We start from the raw sequence: 23,211 nt of genomic DNA on the forward strand, positions 1-23,211 counted from the left end.
CAGTTGGTGTTCAATATGAGAAAAAAGCCAAATCTAATTAAGTGCTGAAAATTTTTCCAGGCCAAAATAGTTTTGGACACTTTCACATCAATGAAACAGCTCCAAATTATGTTCACCTTGGAATGTTTTTGATTGAACCACTTTGTGCCAATAATTTGACACACAAAATCCAACTACAAAAATGTAAGTAGCCCAATGTGAGTGAAGCAGCTTCTTTAGTTATGAGCTTACTATTTGATTTTTATGTTTGCCGTTATTATTTGTGATTGGTTCTATAATCAATATATGACATGAATTAAAGTAGACAAGCAAAGAGATAGAAAGATTTGAGGAAATCAATATAAGAAATTAATTGTATGGTTTGAAAATGTGAGTGAGTGGGTTGGATTGGACCGATTAGATAATAAAAACAAAAATGTTAGAGGTCCCAAAAATTCTACCAAAAGTTTTATCAAATGTCTCACATGGGTGTGGGACCCACATGGGACCCACATTGTGTGAGTCCCACACCCATGTGAGACATTTGGTAAAACTTTTGGTAGAATATTTGGGGTCTCTAGCATTACTCTAATAAAAATTGATGGATTAGTTGGCTTACTACGGGTTAAAATTTGTTAACCTACATACAAACTGACTTGCCCCATCTGCATGTATACGCAAAACTATTTCTAACTCACCCAATTGGCTTAAACCATCGGCAATTTTAAAGATAGGTGAGTTGCCGACAAATTGAAATTTTTTTAATTGTGGACTGTTAATTGATGATTTTCCTTCAAAACCAATCCAAATTGACACCCCTAGCTTTAACAGTTTGTTTTACCCCCCCCCCCAAAAAAAAAAAAAAACAGTTTGACATTTAAAACAATGTGATTAATCATTAATTGTATTGAATTTGATTGATGGTGATTATTTACTGGTTTTGAAATGATTGAACAACCGAGAATAATTTATTTACAAATACTTACATAGCGTTTGGTATCATATATTTTTTTATTTAAGTTTACAAAAATTTTATAAACGTGTTTGGTTTGAACAAAATGTTTAAAAATTTTTAAAAACATAAACTAAAAAATATGTTTATTCAGACCTAAAATATTTATATTTATTTTTTGTTATTTATGACAATGGATAATTTTTAAAAAGTTAGTTTAAAAAAAATTATTTGAAAAAAAATTAATTGGGAAACAAATTAATTGAAAAAAAAAATTGTTTGAAAAAAAAATTTATTTGAAAAAAAAAATTTGTTAGTCAAATTTTTAAATTTCTATTTAAAAATCAGCGTAAACTCATTTTTTAAGTTTACATTTTTTTCTCAAATTTACAAACTGAGACAAACATTTTAAACTAAAAAAATTATCAAACAAGTTTTTATGACAACTTTTAAAATTGTTATAAATATAAATTAAAAACTAAAAACGAAATAATTACTAAATGGTGTTTTGGAAAGTCAGTAAAAAGTTGACTTTTTAATTTTTTTAGTCTATTTTATTTTTTAGTGGATAAAAAATGTGAGAGGTGATGTAACTCAAAATGGATAAAAAGCCAAAACCTCTTTGCCAAAGCATCCCCAAACAAGCATTACATTTTATTTGGAAACCTAGAGCAATTTATCTTTTCTTTTTAAACGGGCTGTTAATAACTTATTGTTAAGTTGACATTCATAGCAAATCATGGTATAGTTGGTATTAAGGTGAGGGTTTAAAGAAAAAATAGAAGAAACTCATTTAACTGGATAGGAATTCAAAAAAGTGAGAGAGCCAAAGAAGAAAAAAAAATAAGGTACTAATGGATGCCCTCTTTAGTTGCAATCTTAAAATTATTAAGTTAGTAATTATGTAAGTGATTGTAATGGTGGGATGTTAGAGATGGAGGTGGTAGGGGGTGGCGACAACGATGACAAGTAAAGATAGTGGTAGTAATAATAATTAGTGGTGGGAGGTGATGGTGATAGTGGTGATAAGATGAGTTGAAAAGCATTTTTCACATTAGGAAAGTAAAAAACTTTTTTATACAAATAATAATTTTTCTATGGACTTCAATTTTTCATCACATCAAACTTCATAAAATGTTAAAAATATTTTATCTAAACAAACAACACACATGTTGAAAATGTTTTTTTGTTTGTTGTCATTTGTTTCTGTCTTTATTTTTGGGCAAATTTCACTTCAAATTCTAAATTCAAACTCAAAACAGTTGAACATTTAGAACATTGTAATTAAAATGACAACAAACAAAAACAAATATTTTTGTTTGTTGTCATTTATATTTTTTATTTTTTGTCTTTTTATTTTTCGGCAAATTTCACTTTAAATTCTAAATTCAAACCCAAACAGTTGAACATTTAGAGCATTGTTATTAAAATGACGTCAAACAAAACAAACAGTTGTGAGAAACCATCATTATTGAACCTTCACAACATTGTTTTATTTGATTTGAGTTTAATCCTATATTTCACAAGTATAAATTGAATCCACTACAACAAAATAAGCCAAATTTACAAGAAAAAACTAATAATAAAACAATAGAATTTTTATTTCAAAAGTGTATATTTACCAGAAGGAAGCATATTTGCTTGTGGTTAAGAATCTACAACTTTCAATGAGCTCAAACAAAAAGAGTGGAGAATGATGTTTCGTTTGTTTGAGTAGAAAGTATTTTTTCTCTGAAAATCATGTTTTTTTATAAAAAAAAAAATATTTTCCGCCAAAACAAAAAGTGTGTTAATGTGATTGTAGATAAAAATCCCGGTTCTTCTTAGCAAATGAGTAGTCGTATGCCCGAAGTAACCGCTTTTGAAACCTCACAAGATTCAACCTCACATTTTGATGATCAAGATAGATCTTCTTAGTGAATTCCCACCATTTCTTCCCCACATTGCTCGGATTAGTTAGAACCGGATCATTCTCGTCATACTCATCGAACAATGAGCTCTCCCTCGGAAGAATTTTGTAGCCAATGTACTTCAAACCGAGCTTTGTCGATGGTTCCCCCAAGGAAGTCTCTGAAGCCCATTCTGTTCCAAGTGGGATCACTTGGATCAACACCAACCCTGGTTTCATAAACAAAAAATGTGTCAAAGCCGCACCGTGGACACCAATTGTAACATCGCTTGAATTAAGCTCCCGGTAAATTCTCTCCAGCTCAAAAGTACAGACAGGCCTCAAAACCTCCACTTCAAATCCAATTTGTTCTGCCATTTTCACCAACAAATCCTCGTTAGCTATCGCTCTAGACTTTTGTCGCAATAAGATAACTAGTTTCGGTTTCTTCAATTCCGTCCTTATTTCAAGTAACTTTTGTGATGAAGACGATGAAGAGAGATTATTCAATTTCGCTTCACGTTCCTCATCCTCAATTAGACCTTTGATTCGAGGCCAATAAGCATGGTCTAAAATGTCACGAAAATCTTTAGTAGTCTTACCCCCTTCCATCAACAAAAGATCGATAGTTAGATCATTGTGGATTCTCAAACCAGCCATGGCTTCAGGGAAACAATGGGTTCTATTATCTCCACTAAAATCAATTGGTGGATAATCCGATAGAATCGAAAGGATATCACCATACTTAGTAAACCACCATTCATGATAATCAAGAATAACAAACACAACCCTCTTGTTGAAATGTTGTGAGGTGATTTACAAAGGCACAATCCCATCATTGAATTCATGGTAAATATTGTCGGTATATCCCCTAGTGGAGAAGAACACCGCGGGAACATCGTGCCATGCATCGCAATGACGGTGGGACCCGATTTTTCACTTTGAAACAAGGTGTAATTCACTAACAGTGTCCACAGTACTTTTCTCCCATTTTCGAGTGTAGGGCTTAATGTTTTCATGTTGGAGTTCTTGTTCATCGTCTTCTTCGCCATCATAGGTGAGGTCAGGAACATAATCTATGAAGCCATTGGCGTTTGTTGAGGAGTAGAGCTAGATTGAAGAGGAGAGAGAGTCTGTTCTCACATTCCCTTTTATGATAAATATCGGATCGAATACTGTTTCTATCACAACATATTGTTCCTGAATTTAAAACATTAACAAAAATTTCCAAATTAGAACACAATGTTGAAAATGTAAAAACATTGCCAAAAAAAATACCCATTTCATTTCAGCTTGATTGAAAGCAAAAATACATGATACAAAAAAACAAAAACTTAAGTCTCAGGAACAAAAGGGTATTGGCTATATCCATACCGCCATGATTAGAAGTTAAATCCCAAAAACAAATAAAAACAAAAGGAAAGGAAAAGAATCATTGGAGATTAATCAAATGACAAAATAAATAAATAAAAAATATATTGAGATTGAAGAAAAAAAATGGTATTTTTCATGGATATTTTACATCAAGACAAAAGAAAAAATGAAAGAAAAATCATTGGAGATTGAAACAAGGAGGGTCATTTTTTTTTTTTAATCCATCACACTGTTACTTCACATTGTAGCACAAAAACTAATCATCTGAGATTGAGATCGGGGTATCTTTCATATGCATCTCACTATGTCTAAAAATATTTGAACTACCAAAAATAATAACCAATAAGTAATTAAAAATAAATAAACAGAGATTAATACCCGTCTCAACATAATTGCATGTTGAAAATGTTGCCAAAATTGAAAATAATAATACAGATAGAGAAAGAAAGAACCAACCATTAGGTATTGAAGAGCAAAGTGGGGTATTTGCATTCATCTCAAAAAGAAGGCTTTGATCTTCATGTCCAAATGAATCTGCAAAAACCCAGAAGAGAGAGGGCATTAAGACCCAAAACAGGAAGAAATCAATGGAAGTAAAGGGAAACCATGAGAGAGAATGAAAGAGCTTTACATAAGAGAGAGAAGTCGGGGGGAAAGTTGAGGAACTGAGAGGCCAAAATCAAGCTGCAGGAGATTAGAGAGAGAATGAAGACAGAGAGAAGCCCGGGTCTCGTTCTCTTGTTGTATAAAATAGAGTTTCCACAGATTAAACCCACAAAGCTACTCTGTGACTCCTTATCTACAACAACTAACTCTAGACCCTTATTCAGTGGATGATATCTCTGATACTGCACCATTGATAGAGACAAAATATTAACAAATAAAGAGAGAGATTCAGAATCAAATTAAGTATGAACAGAGAGAGAAGGAAATGAGCAAGTGAGTATTTGTGGTTTGTTTGAAAGGTGTTTTTGGGGTTGCTCTGTTTCTTCTTCGATGGATGTGTATATTGAGAGAGAGAGAGAGAGTGTGTGTGTGTGACTAGCAGTCAAATTGCGTGTACTATTAAGCTGAGCAAAGCAGAGGATCCAGACTCAAGCAGAGCATAGCAAACCAGAGATGTGAGAGAGAGAGAGAGAATGAGAGGAGAAGTGGTAGCAAGTTAGAAGGCCATCTGGCATTTGCTTAGGTTTGGTGAGAGAGACACCTCGGCGTAGGACCCAACTGAAGGTTCGGTTGGAGAGAGAGAGAGAGTAGCAACCTACACGCGCCTTTGTGCAGAGCTCACTGGGGCCAGCTCAGAGGAGCTGACATTTTAGATTTTTAACCAAAGAGTTTTTCGGTATTTTGGTAAGCGATCGTGTTACGTAGCTCGAAAACGGGGAGCTCAAATGGCTCGATTTTTTTTTTTTCGCAGAAGAAGAACGAAGACCAGGAAGAAGAAGGAAGAAAGGAGGAGGAAGAGGAGGAAGGAGGGAGAAGGAGGAGGAGGAGGAGGACTGGAGGGGGCATAATATTCGGGGGAGGAGGAGGCGGAGGCGGTCGGAGGCTGCGGCGGGGCTGGACTGGGCGACGATCGGCGAATCGGCGGATGGGAGGGGCGACGATCGGCGGCTGGCTGGGGCGACGATCGTTTTCTCTCTCTCTCTCTCTTCCTCTCTGCTTCTCTCTTTCTCTCCCTCTGCTTTTCTCTGCGTCTTCTCCCTCGAGCCATTCGGGGCAAAATGTTTCGAGCTACAAAACATTTTCCTTTGGTAAGATTTTGAATGGTAAGTTCTGAGATCTCTAAACCCAGCGGTCGTGGCATTGTGGTAAGGCCTTGGGGTTTAAGCCCTAAGGTCACAAGTTTAATTTTTTTGGGGGGCCAATCTCCTGGACGAAGTACTGTTGGTTAAGAGATAGGACTTCAAAGATGCCTAATCAGCTACTTGGAAGCACTGTTAGTTAGGAGGTTGGACCTCAAAGATGTCTAATCAGCTACTTGGTGTGGGTTTAATGTTCCCTGCTGTGCGAGTCCTGACTTAAACCAATATTAGATAATTGATTCTAAAATTAACAAAAGACATGTTTGAAAATTTACTTGTTAACCAAAAAAAAATACATTTTAGATTTTCACCATCTGTTGGAAGACTGATTTGACTTTTATACTATAATTTTATTTTTATAAAATTAAACAAAAATATAAAACATTAAAAAAAAGTTAATAATTTAATTGGGATATATATATATATATATATAATTTATTCTCGTTCTGCAACATTCATCTGTGCATTTGAATTTTCCTTTGAAATATTGTCGAATTACGTTGCATAAAATTATGAATATTGTGTAATTAAGGCCTATTTTAGTAAAGAAAAAAAATTAATTTATTAGCTTATTAGCTTATTTAAGTTACATTATTTTTCTATTTTTTTTATATATATTTTTTTAAAAAAAATTAAAAAGTTAACTTTTTTCTTCCTTACCAGAATAGACCTAAGCAATGTGCTTATTAAAATAAAATTATTATATGAAATTTTATAAGTATTAATAACTATTATGTAAAATTAAGTCAATATTATGAGTATTGTGTACTATGTTAAAATTTCATTATATAAAAAATAACTTTGTTATTTTTTATAAAGTGAGGGTATAATAATCTTTAGAAAAATGTTTGGTAGTTCGAATTTGTGTGATCTAAATGGCTCAAATATATCAAAACGACGCCATTTTGAGACATTTAAGCCATTCAGACTATGAAAATTTGAGTTATCAAGTATTGTTGTAATCTTTAATTATTCTATGTCCCACCTCTTTTATGGGAATGGTGAAATTTGTGAGCTCATGGACCATGAAATTACTAGGCCAAACACACAGCCTTGGTATTGATATATATATATATATTTGACAAATGCATTTTAAAAAATAATAACAGATATGAACCTAATTTTTTTAAATATTTTAAACATGAGAAAAATATAGTAAAAAATTTAAAATTAAGAAAATAACAACTTCGTAAATTATAAAATTGGAGAAATGGTATTATTGTAAATATACGATAAACAAAATTTATTGCTCAAAATTAACAAATGTCAAAATTCGACAATAGCTATACTTCTTGTTAGATAGATGGTAATCATCGACTAATTAAAATAGAATTGAAATTACATAATAAGCCTTCGTTTGAGATATGAGTTAGCTTTTTGGCTATTTGATTTTTTGGTTATTTTAATCTGGGGCTAAAAAGTCTCATTTAGGATGAGTTTTTTTGGTTTTTTTAACTTTTATAAGAGAAAAAATAAAATGATTATAGTTTGAATGTTACATTTTATCATATTGACTTTTTAGTCTATTTTATCTTTTTGTAACTAAAATAACTCCAACCCAAACCAAACCTTCATGCCAAATAAATCCTAAGTCAAGTATAGTTAGTTAAGTGAAGTCTGAGATTAGACCCATTCCACTTGTTTTGATTAATTCTCTTCATGGATAAACTATTTAGCTTGTTTGGTTTTAGTTTTTTGAAAATTGAATTTTTTATTTTTCGTATTTTTTGTTTTTAATAAATTTTTTAAAATTTTAAACATTTTTTTTTTACTTTTTTAGATATACCTTAGATATATCTAAATAGAATAATATTTATGAAAAAATATTTTAAAAAATTAATAAATATACAAAAATACAAAAAATGTATAGAATTTTCATTTTTTTAAAAATATTTTTGGTATTTAGTGAATTTTTTAAAGATCTTTTTCACAAATATAATACTTTTTAAATGTATTTATGTTAAGTGTGTTTAAAAATTTTAAAAATTACGTAAAATATTTTTAAAATTCAGTGAAAACAAAAAAATACAAAAATGAAAGTAGCATGTAATGCTGAATTTGTTTAGTGTTTTTCCATTTTTTCCCTCAGTTTTCTTGGTAGCCAAACGGAATCTAAAACGAAATTCACCCATATTTGTAGGAAGTAACTAGATAATCGGCATGTAATGCTGGATTTTTAGTTTTTTTTTCCCATATTTTAACTTAATTTTCTTGGTAAATTACAACCTCAAACACTAAATTTTATCATAAATTACACATTATGTTTGAAATTTATCATAAATTATAGCCCCAAACACTACGTTTTGAATAAACCCTAAAGCAACAATGTGAAAATAGGGGGAAACAAAGCAAGGGGGATAGAGAGAGAGAGAAAGAGAGAGAGCGAGAAAGAGCGAGAGAGACACAGAGACAGAGAGAGACTGTGCGTGAGAGAGCTCAAGAGAGAGAGAGACGCCTGCAATACGTGTACAAATCATTATATACACACACACACATATATTAAACATCATCTTTCAGATTTTTAATAAATTAAAAGCACATACATTCAAATTTGAATAAACCCTAAACCAACAATGTCAGAAGAGGGACAAGCAGAGTATAGAAGAGAGAGAGAGACTGTGTGAGAGAGCTCAAGTGACAGAGAGAGAGAGACGCACGGACAAACCGTGAGTGAGACCGATAGCGCGAGAGATACAGAGAGAGAGAGAAAGAGAGAGGTACCTGCGATGTGCGACTATGACAGTGGTGAGTTGTGACGGTGGTGATTTGTGCGGGGGGCGGTGGCCGTTGTAATGTCAACCGTACGGTGGGCTACGGTGAAAGGGATGGTTTTTGTGAGGTTTGGTGAAGGACGGTATGTGTGTGTGTTACAAAGTGTGATGTTGTATAACAAAGAAAAGAGCGCAGGCAGAAGGGTTGAAAATTGAACATTTAACAACTAATTTCTGTATTAGTCGGCAAAGAAATAGATCTGCCGAGTAAATTTTTTTGTAGCCAAAAGATTAATGAACAGAGACGAAAATATTAGTCGCCAAAAGTACTATTTGGCGACTAATTTTAATTTTAGTCGGGAAAAACCAATATTGCAGATTAATTTATTTTTTTGGGCCTAAAATTTGGACTAACAGCGACTGATCAAATTTTAAGTCGTTGAAAGTGGAGTTTTTACTGACTAAATTAAAATTTAGTCGCCAATAAGTAATATTTACTGACTAAAATATTTTAGTAGCGATATCTTGAACCAACGTCGACAAATTTAAATTTTAATCGCCAAAAGGTGTACTTTCGGTGACTAAAATTTGTTTAATCGCCAAAAATGATCGCCAAATTGTGTGATTTATTGTAGTGTAAATAAACTTTGAAATGGAAACTTCTTGTAGAATCATTTAGCTTTTCTTAGAATATATATAAATGTATGTATGTATGTATGCAAGAAATGTCCAAATGCACCACGAAATTATTGAAATTGTTGCATCAAACATCTTACCTTTCTTTTCCTTTTTGTCCTTTATTAATTTTTTTATTTTATTTTGCTTGTTTTAGTAAAGTTATTTCTTGCGGAAACATGACTATACTGCCATTAAACCTTAAAGTATGCCATTTTTATTTCGATATGTCCCATTTAGTTTATTTTCTTTCTTTTTTTATTTTTTTAACAAGGTTATTCCTTTTGTAGTATATATCACGATCAAACTTGTCAGTCAACTATCTCATTAAAGTTAATATGGTCGGTTGAATTGCCATAATATTGCACCAAAAGGCTGGAATTTGAACCACATCGGTACCAAATTTGCCTAAATAACATTTGTATCGCTCTATTTTCAGTAAATCCCAACAAAGATAAGTAACTAAAAAAATAAAACATCTATCTTGATGAAGATAACTGAATTAACGGTTTTCTTCTTCTTCTTTTTTTTCCCCTGTTAAATGTCAGAATTTCCAATATTGCAAGTTGCCCCTAATTCTGAACTCTTTCGGCATATTTGTGCATGATGGGTTTCTCCTTTTATTTCAATGATTAGAAAATTTAACCAAAATAAGCAGTCTGATATTGAGAATATATAGAAAGCAGCTTTGGTAAATAACTGAAAATATAAAAAGGAAATCAGATCCGTTTCGGAAGTGGGTTGGCTTTTTGATTTTTTTTGACTATTTTAGCCTAGGCTAAAAAACTTGGTTTAGGAAGGGCTTTTTAGATTTTTGGCTTTTTTGATTTTTTTTTTGTGAGAGAAGAGTGTAATGATTATGGGTTGGATGTGATGTTTTGTTTGTTGTGGTTAAAATAGCCTATTTTGTCTTTTGTGGCTAAAATAGCCAAAAAAGCTCTTGCCAACGGAAGTATCCCAAATATTATTTATATATTAAAAATAAAAGGTTAAAATACAAATTTACCCTTGAAGTTTATGAAAAATGCAATTAAATATTCTGAAAATTACATCTTACTCCTCAAGTTTCAAATTAATCGCATTACAATTTCTCTCACTCATCACCTCCAGTTAAAGTAACAAATTTTGATAATGTTAACATTAAAATCAAAATACCAATTTTAACCTTAATAATCCAAACCAAATTCCTCACCCTCATAACTCACTCAAACATGGTCGCAACCCTAAAAATAAGAAATATTGTGAAGCAATAAATAGAGAAAGATGAGAGATAGGGGATCAAAGCTCCCAACCCTCTATTTGTTTTGACATAAATATTTTTAGAAAATATTTTATTGCATTTTTTGGTGTTTGGTACGACAAAAAACAAGCATATTTTGGCAGAATATAACTTTCACTTTTAAAAGATAGAAAATGCTTTTCGAACTAAACTTTTATCAATGCCACTACATTGCCATCACCACCATTACATCTACCACCACACAACCACCACCGCCATCATCGCCATTGCCGTCACCACACCATCACCTCCACCCTATCAGTATCACCATCCCCACTACCACCACCACTAATGTAACTATCAATGCATTAGTTTCGAAAATGTAACCAAACATAAAAAAAAAAAAAAAAACTTTTTCTACAGGAAACATTTTCTGGAAAAAAAAATTCTGTAGAAAATATTTTTGATTGAAAAATGTTTTCCGTCAAAATAAAAGGAGCATAAAATAAAAGATTTGTGTTTAGGATTTTGTTTTTAACTTTTAGGTAATGCTAGATTAGAACATCCGAAAAATAGAATAAAACTTTTATAGGAGAAAATTTGAAAAAAGTGTACTATCCTTGATGAACTTATTTTGAATTTTTTTACTTTTTAAATCTTTTTAAGGTGATTTGGAAATTAATTTTATTAATGATTTTTTCTTTTACTTTTTAAAAAAGACATACCAAAAAAAAATAAAGAGAACAATTTGACAAATTTATAGGGCATGTTTGGTTTTGTCTCTCAAAACATGTTTTTGGAGGAAAAAATTTCAAAAACGTGTTTGTATTACTTTTCTCTATACTACACATCAATCAATCATTTTTTCTCTCTCATCTCTCATTCTCAATCACTTTTTCTCTCACACTCATCTATTCAATTACAAAAAAAAATTTAACAAATTATCCTAAATTCCAAAACTATTTTTAAAATATACAATCAAACAAATTTTTAAATTTTTTAAACTCTCTCCAAAAAATTATTTCTTAAATAATATTTCAAAATACAAACCAAACAAAGTCATAATGACTTTTTTTTTTATATACTGAAATCTCACTTTCCCAAACAAAGCTTAAAAATGCATGAAAACAAAAAACAATGGCATAAATTTAATTTATTTAACTAAAGACAAAAAAAAAATTCCAAAAGCAAAATATGATTTTATTTGACTTGGGGCCAATTTTAGAAACATGGTAAAAGTTATTTTTGACTTTTAACTTATTTTAAATCATATCATTTTTTTATTTTGTTACATAATTTAAAAAAAAAAGTCAAAAAAACCCAATTTTTAACGAACTTTCCTTAAAAAAAAAAATGCTTTGTCAACCAGATCAATCTAAGAAAAAGTCAACTCAATTTCAAGAAAGGGAAAAGAAATCCCATAAAAATGGTCACAACTACAACTATTTTCCATGCCATATGCACAGCACACTATGAGATTCACACTACAACTATTTAACTAAAGACAAAAAAAAAATTGCCAAAACCAATAAAAAGCATATCTACCTTGATTGTCTTGTATCAACTGAAAGAGAATCGACTCATATAGCAAGTACATCAACACTCTGAGATTCACACAATCTCTCTCTTATTGATTGTCTTGTATCAACTGAAAAAGAATCGACTCATATAGCAAGTACATCAACACTCTGAGATTCACACAATCTCTCTCTCTCTCTCTCTCTCTAAGAACAGTAAAGATTTGCAGGAAAGAGAAGTATGTTCTTGAATTATTATTCTGTTTCTCTCTCTAAATCTATACCATATATATGTGTGTAATGCGTATAAATTGATGCATTGACGTGTTTGTATATGTTAGGGATTCTCATATTCTGTTTCTTGATCGAATTACAGAGTAAAATTGGGGCATTAATGGAGGATACAATAAGAAGCGGAAGGCATGACTTGAATTTGGCTTCAAGAAAAGCCGAAGAAGCAGGTTCTCATTCGACTTTTTTCTTTTCTCTTACTGTTTGGTTGCTGAGAAAATGTAGGAAGAAAATAATGTGCATTTTGAATCTTGACGCTTTCTCATTACTCAGAGCAAATATGAAGTTTCTTGGCTACCAAATAGAACTCATTTATGTAGTCCTGTTCGAGAATTCATTCGATTGATTTGTGTTTAATTCTTCAGCTTGGAGGCGTTTCGAAGCAACTCAGTGGCTAGATAGCTTAGTTGGACCGTTAGGCATATCAACTCAACCATCAGAGAGAGAGTTCATTTCTTGCTTGGGAAATGGTTTGGTCCTCTGCAATGCCATTAACAAGATCCAACCAGGATCAATCCCAAAGGTAATCATATTACCATTTCATATACTTTGGTAACTCTGTATCCACCCATTGGACCAACTAATCCGGTGCAAATCCCACCGTTGGGTCCCAATAAAAGAATGGGCAAAAGCCCCGTATGGACTAGCCCCAATAAATTGTTTGCAAAAGTTTTGAACTTTAGGTGTGTGTGTATACAAAATTACTTAATTAAGGATATGAATTCAAATGGAATCAATTGAAGAAAATGCCCATTTGTACCTATATGTATTTTTGTCTCTGATTTTGGTTAAATTTCAATTTTTCTGATTATTGTTGTTTGGGAATTATTGTAAGGTCGTGGAGAGTAACGCATCCTCACAATTCCTGACATGGGATTCTCAACCATTGCCCGCTTATCAGTACTTTGAAAATGTTCGAAACTTTTTGGTAGCAGTTGGAGAATTGAAGCTACCTACATTTGAAGCATCTGATCTTGAAAGAGTAAATTAAGAACCCTGTTGTTAATTTTTATTATGCACAAATAGCTTAATGTGTTTGTGCATGTATACAATCCTTAAATTGAGTTTTCTTTCATTTAATATCTTTAGGATAACTTGGAAGTTGGGTCATCGGCGAAGGTGGTTGATTGCATTCTAGCTCTGAGAGGATACCATGACTGGAAGCAATTGAGTGGAGGAAATGGATTCTTTAAGCCCCCGAGATCTCCTCTGCTTATGCATTCTGCAAATAGGGTTCACTCACGAGCTTCGGAAGCAATCTTCTCAGACACTTGCCAACAATTAGACATGTCCAAAGCCTGTGACGACATTCCACTCACCGAGAGTGGAGTTCAAAAACTTGAAGGTTTTAAGGATTTTTCTTTCCTATGTTTCAGTACATATGCATACTTGCACAAGGCATTTGTCACACATATATAGGAAATATTTAAGTATTACTCCAAATGATGATTACTAAATTTAATGGAGTTTGTTATGCATAATCAATTAAGGAAAGGTGGTAAGGAATTGTCTTACATAGCTGAATTCATAATATTCTAAGTACATTAAATATTTGTCTCAAATAGTGACTTAAATATTTCGGCAAGAATTATAATTAATTCTATGTTTGTTGATTGAAACTCCTAAGTTTGAAACAATAAACCATAATTTGATGAGTCTTTCTTAGTCTGATACTGGTATAATATTTTTTTTTCTATAGTTTATAAACTAATTTATATGGATAAGTTTTATCATAGGAATAATAGGAAATTATTATTTTATTTAATGAAGTCATATTTGAAGTTGTCACTTGCACATGTAGCAGCCTGCAGATATACATATACCTTTCTGGTTTGGATTATTATTATATTTATTTTTAGACTTACTTTTTTTCATCCATTTGATTTGTAGATTTGATTGCCAAGGCCATTGTTGAATGTATGATTGACAAAAAGGAAAACATAGATAATAATCTTATTGCTTCCTTTCGTAGTGGCAATCTGGTAATTGTTAATCCTATTGATACGCAAACTTTCCTTTCATTTCACATTAAACAAATTGAACAATAGCTAGAGCTGAAGTAGTTATTTTACAGGATCCGGGCAAGTTATTCGGCAACATCATGTCTACTTGTTTGGAGGAACAACTCCAAAACAAGTTCCCTGAGGTGAGTAAGCTTAAAGTACCTTTGTAGTACATTATGATCATCACTTAGCTTGGTGGTCTCACTTTCTTTCTTGTTTATGTGTCTCTAAAGTATTAATGACTTACATTAACATCCTTTTGCCCAAATACAGTTGAAATCGATCTTCAAAGATCTCCTTGGAGGAGGTAGCTCACTTGCTCATCCAATATCACCACCACCTCTAGAGCCTCTAGAGAATTTATCTATTAGAAATCCGAAGGTATGTTTTATATTTTAATCATATTAAGTATGTCTTCTATAAGGTAGGTACCATTTTAACTCTAAAATAATGAATTTGATTAACTGATTTCAAAACCTCACTATGTTTTTCAAAGTCTGATCTTGTTTAGAGCACTATCTTTCTTAAAATAATGAGTGCAAAAGCACCTTTTAAGCTTCACTTTATCAATATAACTGAAGTATATCAACATTAAACCTCAGAAAAGGCACATATAGAGTTTAATGAATTGATGGAATGTAGGGATCTCTCTCTCTCTCTCTATATATATATATATATCATGCATGCACACACACACAAAGAAACAAATATATTTGTTTTGTGAATAATATGTTTTGTGTCATGAATACATTCTTTCTTACAGTGTTGCAGAGCTTGCTTGAAAAAGGGTAGCTGCAACCACTGGTATCTATTTCAAGTGCAAGAAAAGGAACTATCAGTAAGCTTTCTGTGAACCCATCTATGTCATATGTGTGTACAACTTATTGAATATTGATTTTGTTAGACAATCAATACACCAGTCCTTTTTTCTTCCACTACAGTGTGCGTTTTGTTTCAGTTGCCATTCAGTATTTCTTCTGTCTTCATGTACATGATAAGTACATGATTCAAAAGTTACATCAAATGAGCAAATTAATCAACTAAATTCTATTTACGAACACCATACCAATACTTGAGAAAAAAGGAGAATGCTTGATGATGTCCCTTTTTAATGTTCTTGACTTTACATTGCCAATTTCATTTATTTTGGTGACACGTGTCTGGGTAAGAATGTCTTCCTGAATTTTCTGTGTTTGACATGCAGAATCTCAAGGAATTGTTGTCCAGAACAAAGAGGGAATTCAAAGACTTACAATCTCAATTGCAAAGCGATTTGAAACATTTGGGTAAGTCAGCTATTTAAGAAATTTTCAGCAATATCATCCCGAGAAATCAATTAATCAATCTCTATTCTACTATTAAAAGAAAGGTCAATCAAAAGCTTGTTTTGTGGGATTTGATAAGCATATGCATCCTAGTATGTTTTGCAAGTTCATAAATGCTAACTAGTTTTAATTTTGCACGAGTTCAGGGAGTCAGGTACAGGAGATGTCTACTGCTGCTCTTGGGTATCACAAGGTTGTGAAAGAGAACAGGAACCTATACAACATGGTTCAGGATTTAAAAGGTTGGTTAATTTCTGAATAACAACCATTTACTGTTTTGATGAAATTATCAGTCTTGCTTATTTTGTTTCTTTAAAAGATTAACTACAAAGCACATAACCAAGTGTGTTTACTCTATCATGGTTGAAAATTTTCTTCAGGGAATATTCGAGTTTATTGCAGAATTAGACCTGCCTTCAGTGCCAAAGCAAGAAATGTGATAGATTTTATTGGAGAAGATGGGTCATTAGTGGTTCTTGACCCATTGAAACCCCAAAAAGATGGGAGGAAAGTTTTTCAATTCAATCATGTGTTTAGACAAACTGCTACTCAAGGTAATACACAGATTTTCTGTTTTACAAATTTTGTGAATTATCTTCACTTGGCATAATAATCATTCCCGCCCCCCCCAACACACACACAGATGAGATATTTAAGGACACTCAACCAGTAATTAGGTCTGTAATGGATGGATACAATGTATGCATTTTTGCTTATGGTCAAACTGGATCTGGAAAAACACATACTATGGTAAGGTTCTTTTCTGATTTGGCTTCAGATGCAAGTAATTTTTTTTTTTTTTTTTTTTCCGCTTTTCCTGCATGATTTACTGTTGATTGTCAAATATATGGTCTCTGTTAATTTATTTTATTTTCAAACCAAGATTTTCTCACTGCATATGTCTTCCTCTGTGACAGTGTGGATCAACTAGGGACCAGGGAATCAATTATCTAGCTCTCAGTGATCTCTTTCGGCTGTCTAATACAAGGAAGAACATCATGAAATATGATATTCATGTCCAAATGGTTGAGATATATAACGAGCAAGTACGAGATCTTCTTGCCGAAGATTCTAAAAACACAAAATATCCTTCTGCAGTTGCATTTCTGCCACTTGGCACATAAATTTTCTGCCTCTTGGCAGTTAAATTGCTTTCTTTGTTTGAAAGCTGTACTTTTTGTTCCACTTTAATTATTCATTTGCCAAATTTTTGTATTCTTGACTATCAGCAAATTAGAAATTCGAAGCTGTACTAGTGAAAATGGCTTGAGTATTCCTGATGCTTCCATGCATTATGTGGAATCCACCAATGATGTTCTTAGCCTGATGAAACGAGGTGATCTCAATCGTGTTGTCAGTTCCACTGCCATCAACAACCAAAGTAGTCGTTCCCACAGGTCCAACATTTATTTTATTTTTTTCATCTGTTAAATTTGATGAAAAAGTCGATTTACATTAATTGTTTATTTTGCAGTGTCTTGACAGTACATGTGCACGGTAAAGATGTATCTGGAAGTATTCTTCGCAGTTGCCTCCATTTGGTGGACCTTGCAGGAAGTGAACGGGTTGAAAAGTCAGAAGTTAACGGTGATGGCCTCAAGGAGGCACAATACATAAATAAATCTCTTTCCTGTTTGGGAGATGTGATCTCGGCCTTGGCTCAGAAGAGTTCTCACATTCCTTACCGAAACAGCAAGCTTACGCTACTCCTGCAGAATGCATTAGGTTGTAATATGCAATATAAATGTACCCGTCTTTCAAAGCTCTTCATTTAATTAACTTATTATTGCAAATTTTTGCCAAAATCACCTATTCTAAATGTGACGGGTCACTTCTGCTTGTGGAGTTTAGGCCTTCTCTGTATGAAATTTATGCATGTTGTATACTGACAGTTTTAATACCGTACAGGAGGACACGCGAAAACATTGATGTTCGCTCATGTGAGTCCTGAAGCTGATTCTTTTGGGGAGACAATCAGTACTTTGAAGTTTGCTCAGAGGGTCTCGACAGTTGAACTTGGTGTATCTCATATGAACAAAGAGAGCAGTGAGGTTATGGAACTCAAGCAACAGGTAAATGCATCTTCTTACATCACTATTGCACGGCATGTTCACACGTTGCATATCTTTTAGGCCATTTCCTAACAGCTTAAGCTTTTGGGACTGTGGTAATCTACCATTGCATCAAAGCTTAGGTTGGGGAGGTTTTGGGTTCTAGTTTCTCCGTTTGCATTTGGTTTCAGTTTGCATTATTTTTTCTCTGTATGTATGAATATTTGCATCTCCATGTGCAAGACGGGACATGAGGGAGGGTGTTGGAGAGCTTGATATACGTTGTTGAGCCCATTTTTTAAAATCTTAAGATTTTGGGACTAGTGTTGATCTAACATGAACTTTTTACACATTGTAGATTGAGAGCCTCAAGAAGGCATTGGCTAACAAGGAAGCACGGACTGTTCAACCTACTAAACCAAAGGCGCCAAGATCACCATTTGAGAAACCACCGCATGCAATGACTGAACGTACTCCTCCACGCTCCCAAAGGTTGAGCATTGAAAATTCCAACAAAACGGAAATGAAGAGAGCAATCAATTCTGTTGACAAAAGGGGACCTAAAAGCCCTTCTATGCCAACTCGCTCACGGAGATTAAGTTTAGAAGGTTCAAGAACTGTTCCCAAGGATCCAGTGCAGATCAAACTATCTGAAACTGTGAGCAATCTCCTACCATCCGAAGCAGTGTTGGTACAGAAATATACCCAATTTCAAGATCCTGAAGCAGCCACAAAGCCATATGGACATGTCAGTAATGGTGAATCCATGATCGACATATATCGTCCAAGGGCTCCTCAGAGTCCAACTCTTCAACCCAAGACACCTGAGCCACCAAAACTTGTTAGAAATGAGGTTCATATCATGATGCACAGTGAGTCTAACTGTTCTACGGAGCCTCGAACCCCTGGCTTGACTAGTAATGCAAATGGAAAAGCATCTCACATAAGGAAATCGCTTCAGACAATTGGGAAGCTGATTAACGGCTCTGGGAAAAGGTAGTTAAAACCATGAATTGGTATTATCCTTGGCTCCCTTTGTTATTTTAGTGCATAACTTTTTAAATGGTGAAATTGGGAGGTGCTTAAGGTAGTGTTTGGATCTTGGATTTGGAAAAAGGATTTGTGGTTGAGGGGGAAAAGTGAATGAAAAATCACTTTTCCCTTCTCTTTTCCTTTCCCTCCCCGAATCATAGTACCAAACATGGTCTAAAGTTCCAAGTTTAGACCGCTCTCTGAAAATCTCAATGCTAAAAATTGCAGGAATCAACAAAAAAAAGTTGAAGCATCCCCAGTAAATGGCATGCGCAAGATTCATGATGCAAGGTCACCAGTTTCGTCTAATGCATCCCCACTGACGGGTGTCGTTCAAACATCAGACAGGAGATCTTCTCTTGGAGGTAAATCAACGAACTCTTGTAAGTTAAACTAGCAGAACCCTCATTGGCATACCTTTTTGCTTTGTGGTCTACAACGGGGTATATGATGATTCCATATTATCAATTGCTTATATTTGTGTGAAGGTGCAAATGAAACTAGAAATTCGAAGACACCGCCTCCGGTCCACATATCGGCCAAGGCAACGAATCAGTGGATGCAGATCATTTAGCAATAAGCAAAAGAGGATAATAGTGGTGCGGTGCTTCGGCTCGAAGCATACTCTGCTGAGATTTGATTTAGGACACACTTTTTAATTCAGAGTAGCCATGACTTCTGTTTACAACAAACCATTTGTTGACATTTTGCCAGATTAATAATTCATTCATATGATTTCAGCTTCTTCTTTTTCTTTTTTCCATTTTTCTTTTTTTTCTTTTCCCCCTGGGGCCAAGGTTGAACTGCATTTGGCACCATATTGAAGTTCATATTGCCTTTTGGAATGACACACAAAATTCTTGCCTTTTGGAATGACACATTTGTATATAGTGTTTGGTTGTGGTTTTTAAAAATTAATTCCACACTCACTTTTAAAAACTCAGTCGAATGCGGGAAAATTTGGGCTAACCGGTCGTCCCACCAATCATCCGGCCGGTTGACCGGAACAGTGCAATATATATATATATATATATGTTGCAATTGACACATGTTAATTTTTCTATATTTAATAAAAAATATTTTTTGAATTTTTTAAAAAAATTTATGAGTTTTAATAGAATTTTGAATTGCGTGTTTAGTTATGAGTTGTAAGTTTTTGTATCAAATATCATATGTCACATCAAAAATTTCTCATTTAACTCAAAAAAAATTTCAAAATTCATTCACCAAACAAATTTTTCACACTCAAATCATAATTTCAAAACTTACAAACTTAAAATACAACTCTATTTTCAAATCATGTTTAGAAAATTCTATCAAACGCAACTTTTTATTCTCTCCTCACTTTCTTCTCGCTGGTACTTAAAGTGAGGACAGCAAAAAGATGTTGAAATAAAATGAAGAAAAAAAAAAATTTCTCTCCTCTCCTTTCTTTTAACCAAAGAAGAAATGATTTTCCTTTCCAAAAATACTTAACCCTCATCTAGAAATGAGGTAAAAACTATGCAAAGAAACCTTCACTTGAAAATTTTTCAAGTGGTTTGTTCAAAAAATACACTTTGTAAGGGAAATGTGGAAGGGGTGAGGATTTGGGTTCTGGTCTATTTTTTCCCCCTTAATTCAGCAAATTTCGTATGTTTGTCCATATTTTTCTAATTTTCATGTCCTTTTACAATTATTTTTTATACCCCTTGTAAATTTATTTCTTTTTTTCCAATATTTTCCCCCTCAAAACACGTCTCAAAATCCAAACCAAGAGCAATTCACATTGGCCTTTTCTGAGTTAAAATTTAAAGACAAAAAAAGGGTGAACATGAAACAATGGTTAGGATTTGGCCCCACAGTATTTAATACAATGGAACTTGAAGGTCAGAGGATTAAATGATAGGGCATTCACAAAGCATATCCCCAACAGATATCAGTACAATGTCCTTCCTGAGCCCCTAGGGCTTTGCCATGCTCAGTTACAATATACTTTACAACTGGAACTTCATTTTCGTGGAAGCCAAACAGTCCCAACGGTCATCCAGTTGGTGTTCAATATGAGAAAAAAGCCAAATCTAATTAAGTGCTGAAAATTTTTCCAGGCCAAAATAGTTTTGGACACTTTCACATCAATGGAACAGCTCCAAATTATGTTCACCTTGGAATGTTTTTGATTGAACCACTTTGTGCCAATAATTTGACACACAAAATCCAACTACAAAAATGTAAGTAGCGCAATGTGAGTGAAGCAGCTTCTTTAGTTATGAGCTTACTATTTGATTTTTATGTTTGCCGTTATTATTTGTGATTGGTTCTATAATCAATATATGACATGAATTAAAGTAGATAAGGAAAGAGATAGAAAGATTTGAGGAAATCAATATAAGAAATTAATTGTATGGTTTGAAAATGTGAGTGAGTGGGTTGGATTGGACCGATTAGATAATAAAAATTGATGGATTAGTTGGCTTACTACATGTAAAAATTTGTTAGCCTACATACAAACTGACTTGCCCCATCTGCATGTATACGCAAAACTATTTCTAACTCACCCAATTGGCTTAAACCGTTGGCAATTTTAAAGATAGGTGAGTTGCTGACAAATTGAAAATTTTTTAATTGTGGACTGTTAATTGATGATTTTCCTTCAAAAACCAATCCAAACCGACACCCCTAGTTTTAACAGTTTGTTTGACACCCCCCCTCAAAAAAAAAAAAAAAAAAAGTTTGACATTTAAAACAAGGAAAATGGCTCATACACCCACTGGGGGTCGACCCCCAGTGAGGTGTCACTCCGGGATTGGCCGAAAAAAAAAACTGTTTTTTTTTTTTTTTTTTTTTGAGTTTTTAGCCAGTGGGGGCGCGCCACGTCACTGGGGGCGCGACCCCCACTGGGGGTATGCAGCGCGGTTGTTAAAACAATGTGATTAATCATTAATTGTATTGAATTTGATTGATGGTGATTATTTACTGGTTTTGAAATGATTGAACAACCGAGAATAATTTATTTACAAGTACTTACATAGCGTTTGGTATCATATTTTTTTTATTTATGTTTACAAAAATTTTAAAAACGTGTTTGGTTATTATTTGAAAAAAAATTAATTGGGAAACAAATTAATTGAAAAAAAAAGTTGTTTGAAAAAAAAAATTATTTGAAAAAAAAATTTGTTAGTCAAATTTTTAAATTTCTATTTAAAAACCAACGTAAACTCATTTTTTAAGTTTACATTTTTTCTCAAATTCACAAATTGAGACAAACATTTTAAACTAAAAAAATTATCAAACAAGTTTTTATGACAACTTTTAAAATTGTTATAAATATAAATTAAAAACTAAAAATGAAATAGTTACTAAGTGGTATTTTGAAAAGTTAGTAAAAAGTTGACTTTTTAATTTTTTTAATCTATTTTATTTTTTAGTGGGTAAAAAATGTGAGAGGTGATGCGACCAAAAATGGATAAAAAGCCAAAACCTCCTTGCCAAAGCATCCCCAAACCAGCTTTACATTTTATTTGGAAACCTAGAGCAATTTATCTTTTCTTTTTAAACGGGCTGTTACAATAACTTATTGTTAAGTTGACATTCATAGCAAATCATTGTACAACATCTTTCTTGGAAAATACTTCAAGTTCCAACTGAAACATCATTTTCATGGAAAATTACAATAACTTATTGGTTGTACCTTATTAACAAATATGGGAAGGCAGATCCAAATTGTGCAGAAGTACGTGATCTGTTGTTATTTCTTCCAAAAAATATATAAAATTTTTATAAAAACAAAAAAAACTTTTTTTTTACGTTTAGCTGCGCTTTTAAAATTAATGTATGAGTTGTTATATTAGTGATGATAGTGATGCCCAATAGTATTAATGTTGAAAATATTGTATAATGTAGAAATAATTAATAGCTATTATTGCTACTATGATAATTTTAGAAATTTTATGGGGGCAATTGTCCTTGTTGCCCTCCTTTAATTGGTATATCACTTGCCTTAAACAAGATAAAAATAAAGGAAATTCCAATTTATGGTCTTATGAAAAAATATTGACAAATATATGAAAAATTTTAAAATTTTAATTATAAATATTTATAAAATTTACCACTAATGCATATATATATTTCTAAATTTGTACTGAATTGTAATATCCCCATAACAATATCAATATATAGAGAGTTTTGAAGAAATCAATATAGGAAAAACTGGCAAATTTCACTATTCTATGAACATAATAGGGTGCTACTTAGGGCTAGACATAAGGTTATCCGACCTGCACAACCCATCCTACCCAACCCGACCTGCATACGTATGGGCGGTTTCACAAATACAATAGGGTAGGGTGCGGTTTGAAATATAGAAAGTTTTCGGGTTGCGGGTTTGAACTGCACCTGTCACAACCCGCC

At 32.9% G+C, this 23,211-nt stretch overlaps 1 protein-coding gene and 1 pseudogene across 2 annotated transcripts; one reads left to right on the forward strand and one right to left on the reverse strand.

Annotated features, from left to right (window-relative positions):
* Window positions 1–2,720: 2,720 nt before the first annotated feature.
* Window positions 2,721–5,050, reverse strand: LOC114292259 (xylan glycosyltransferase MUCI21 pseudogene; annotated as a pseudogene).
* A 7,085-nt stretch (window positions 5,051–12,135) lies between these two features.
* On the forward strand, window positions 12,136–19,567 carry LOC145800959 (kinesin-like protein KIN-14L). Of its 2 annotated transcripts, none has more exons than XM_082890859.1 (20): window positions 12,136–12,359; window positions 12,497–12,581; window positions 12,777–12,934; window positions 13,247–13,393; window positions 13,501–13,756; window positions 14,302–14,393; window positions 14,486–14,557; window positions 14,688–14,795; window positions 15,178–15,252; window positions 15,619–15,700; window positions 15,886–15,981; window positions 16,120–16,293; window positions 16,383–16,489; window positions 16,657–16,821; window positions 16,970–17,136; window positions 17,214–17,464; window positions 17,648–17,811; window positions 18,149–18,786; window positions 19,051–19,205; window positions 19,311–19,567. In XM_082890859.1, exons 2-20 carry the CDS (start codon window positions 12,515–12,517, stop codon window positions 19,394–19,396), a joined length of 3,060 nt encoding a protein of 1,019 aa, XP_082746985.1. In that variant the 5' UTR covers window positions 12,136–12,359; window positions 12,497–12,514; the 3' UTR covers window positions 19,397–19,567. The 2 variants fall into 2 exon arrangements, with proteins under 2 accessions (XP_082746985.1, XP_082746986.1); XM_082890860.1 differs by having other exon boundaries at window positions 19,051–19,187.
* Window positions 19,568–23,211: the final 3,644 nt, after the last annotated feature.

The sequence above is a fragment of the Camellia sinensis genome, chromosome 10 (assembly GCF_055761805.1).
Source record: "Camellia sinensis isolate YWXY chromosome 10, ASM5576180v1, whole genome shotgun sequence".
NCBI lineage: Eukaryota > Viridiplantae > Streptophyta > Magnoliopsida > Ericales > Theaceae > Camellia > Camellia sinensis.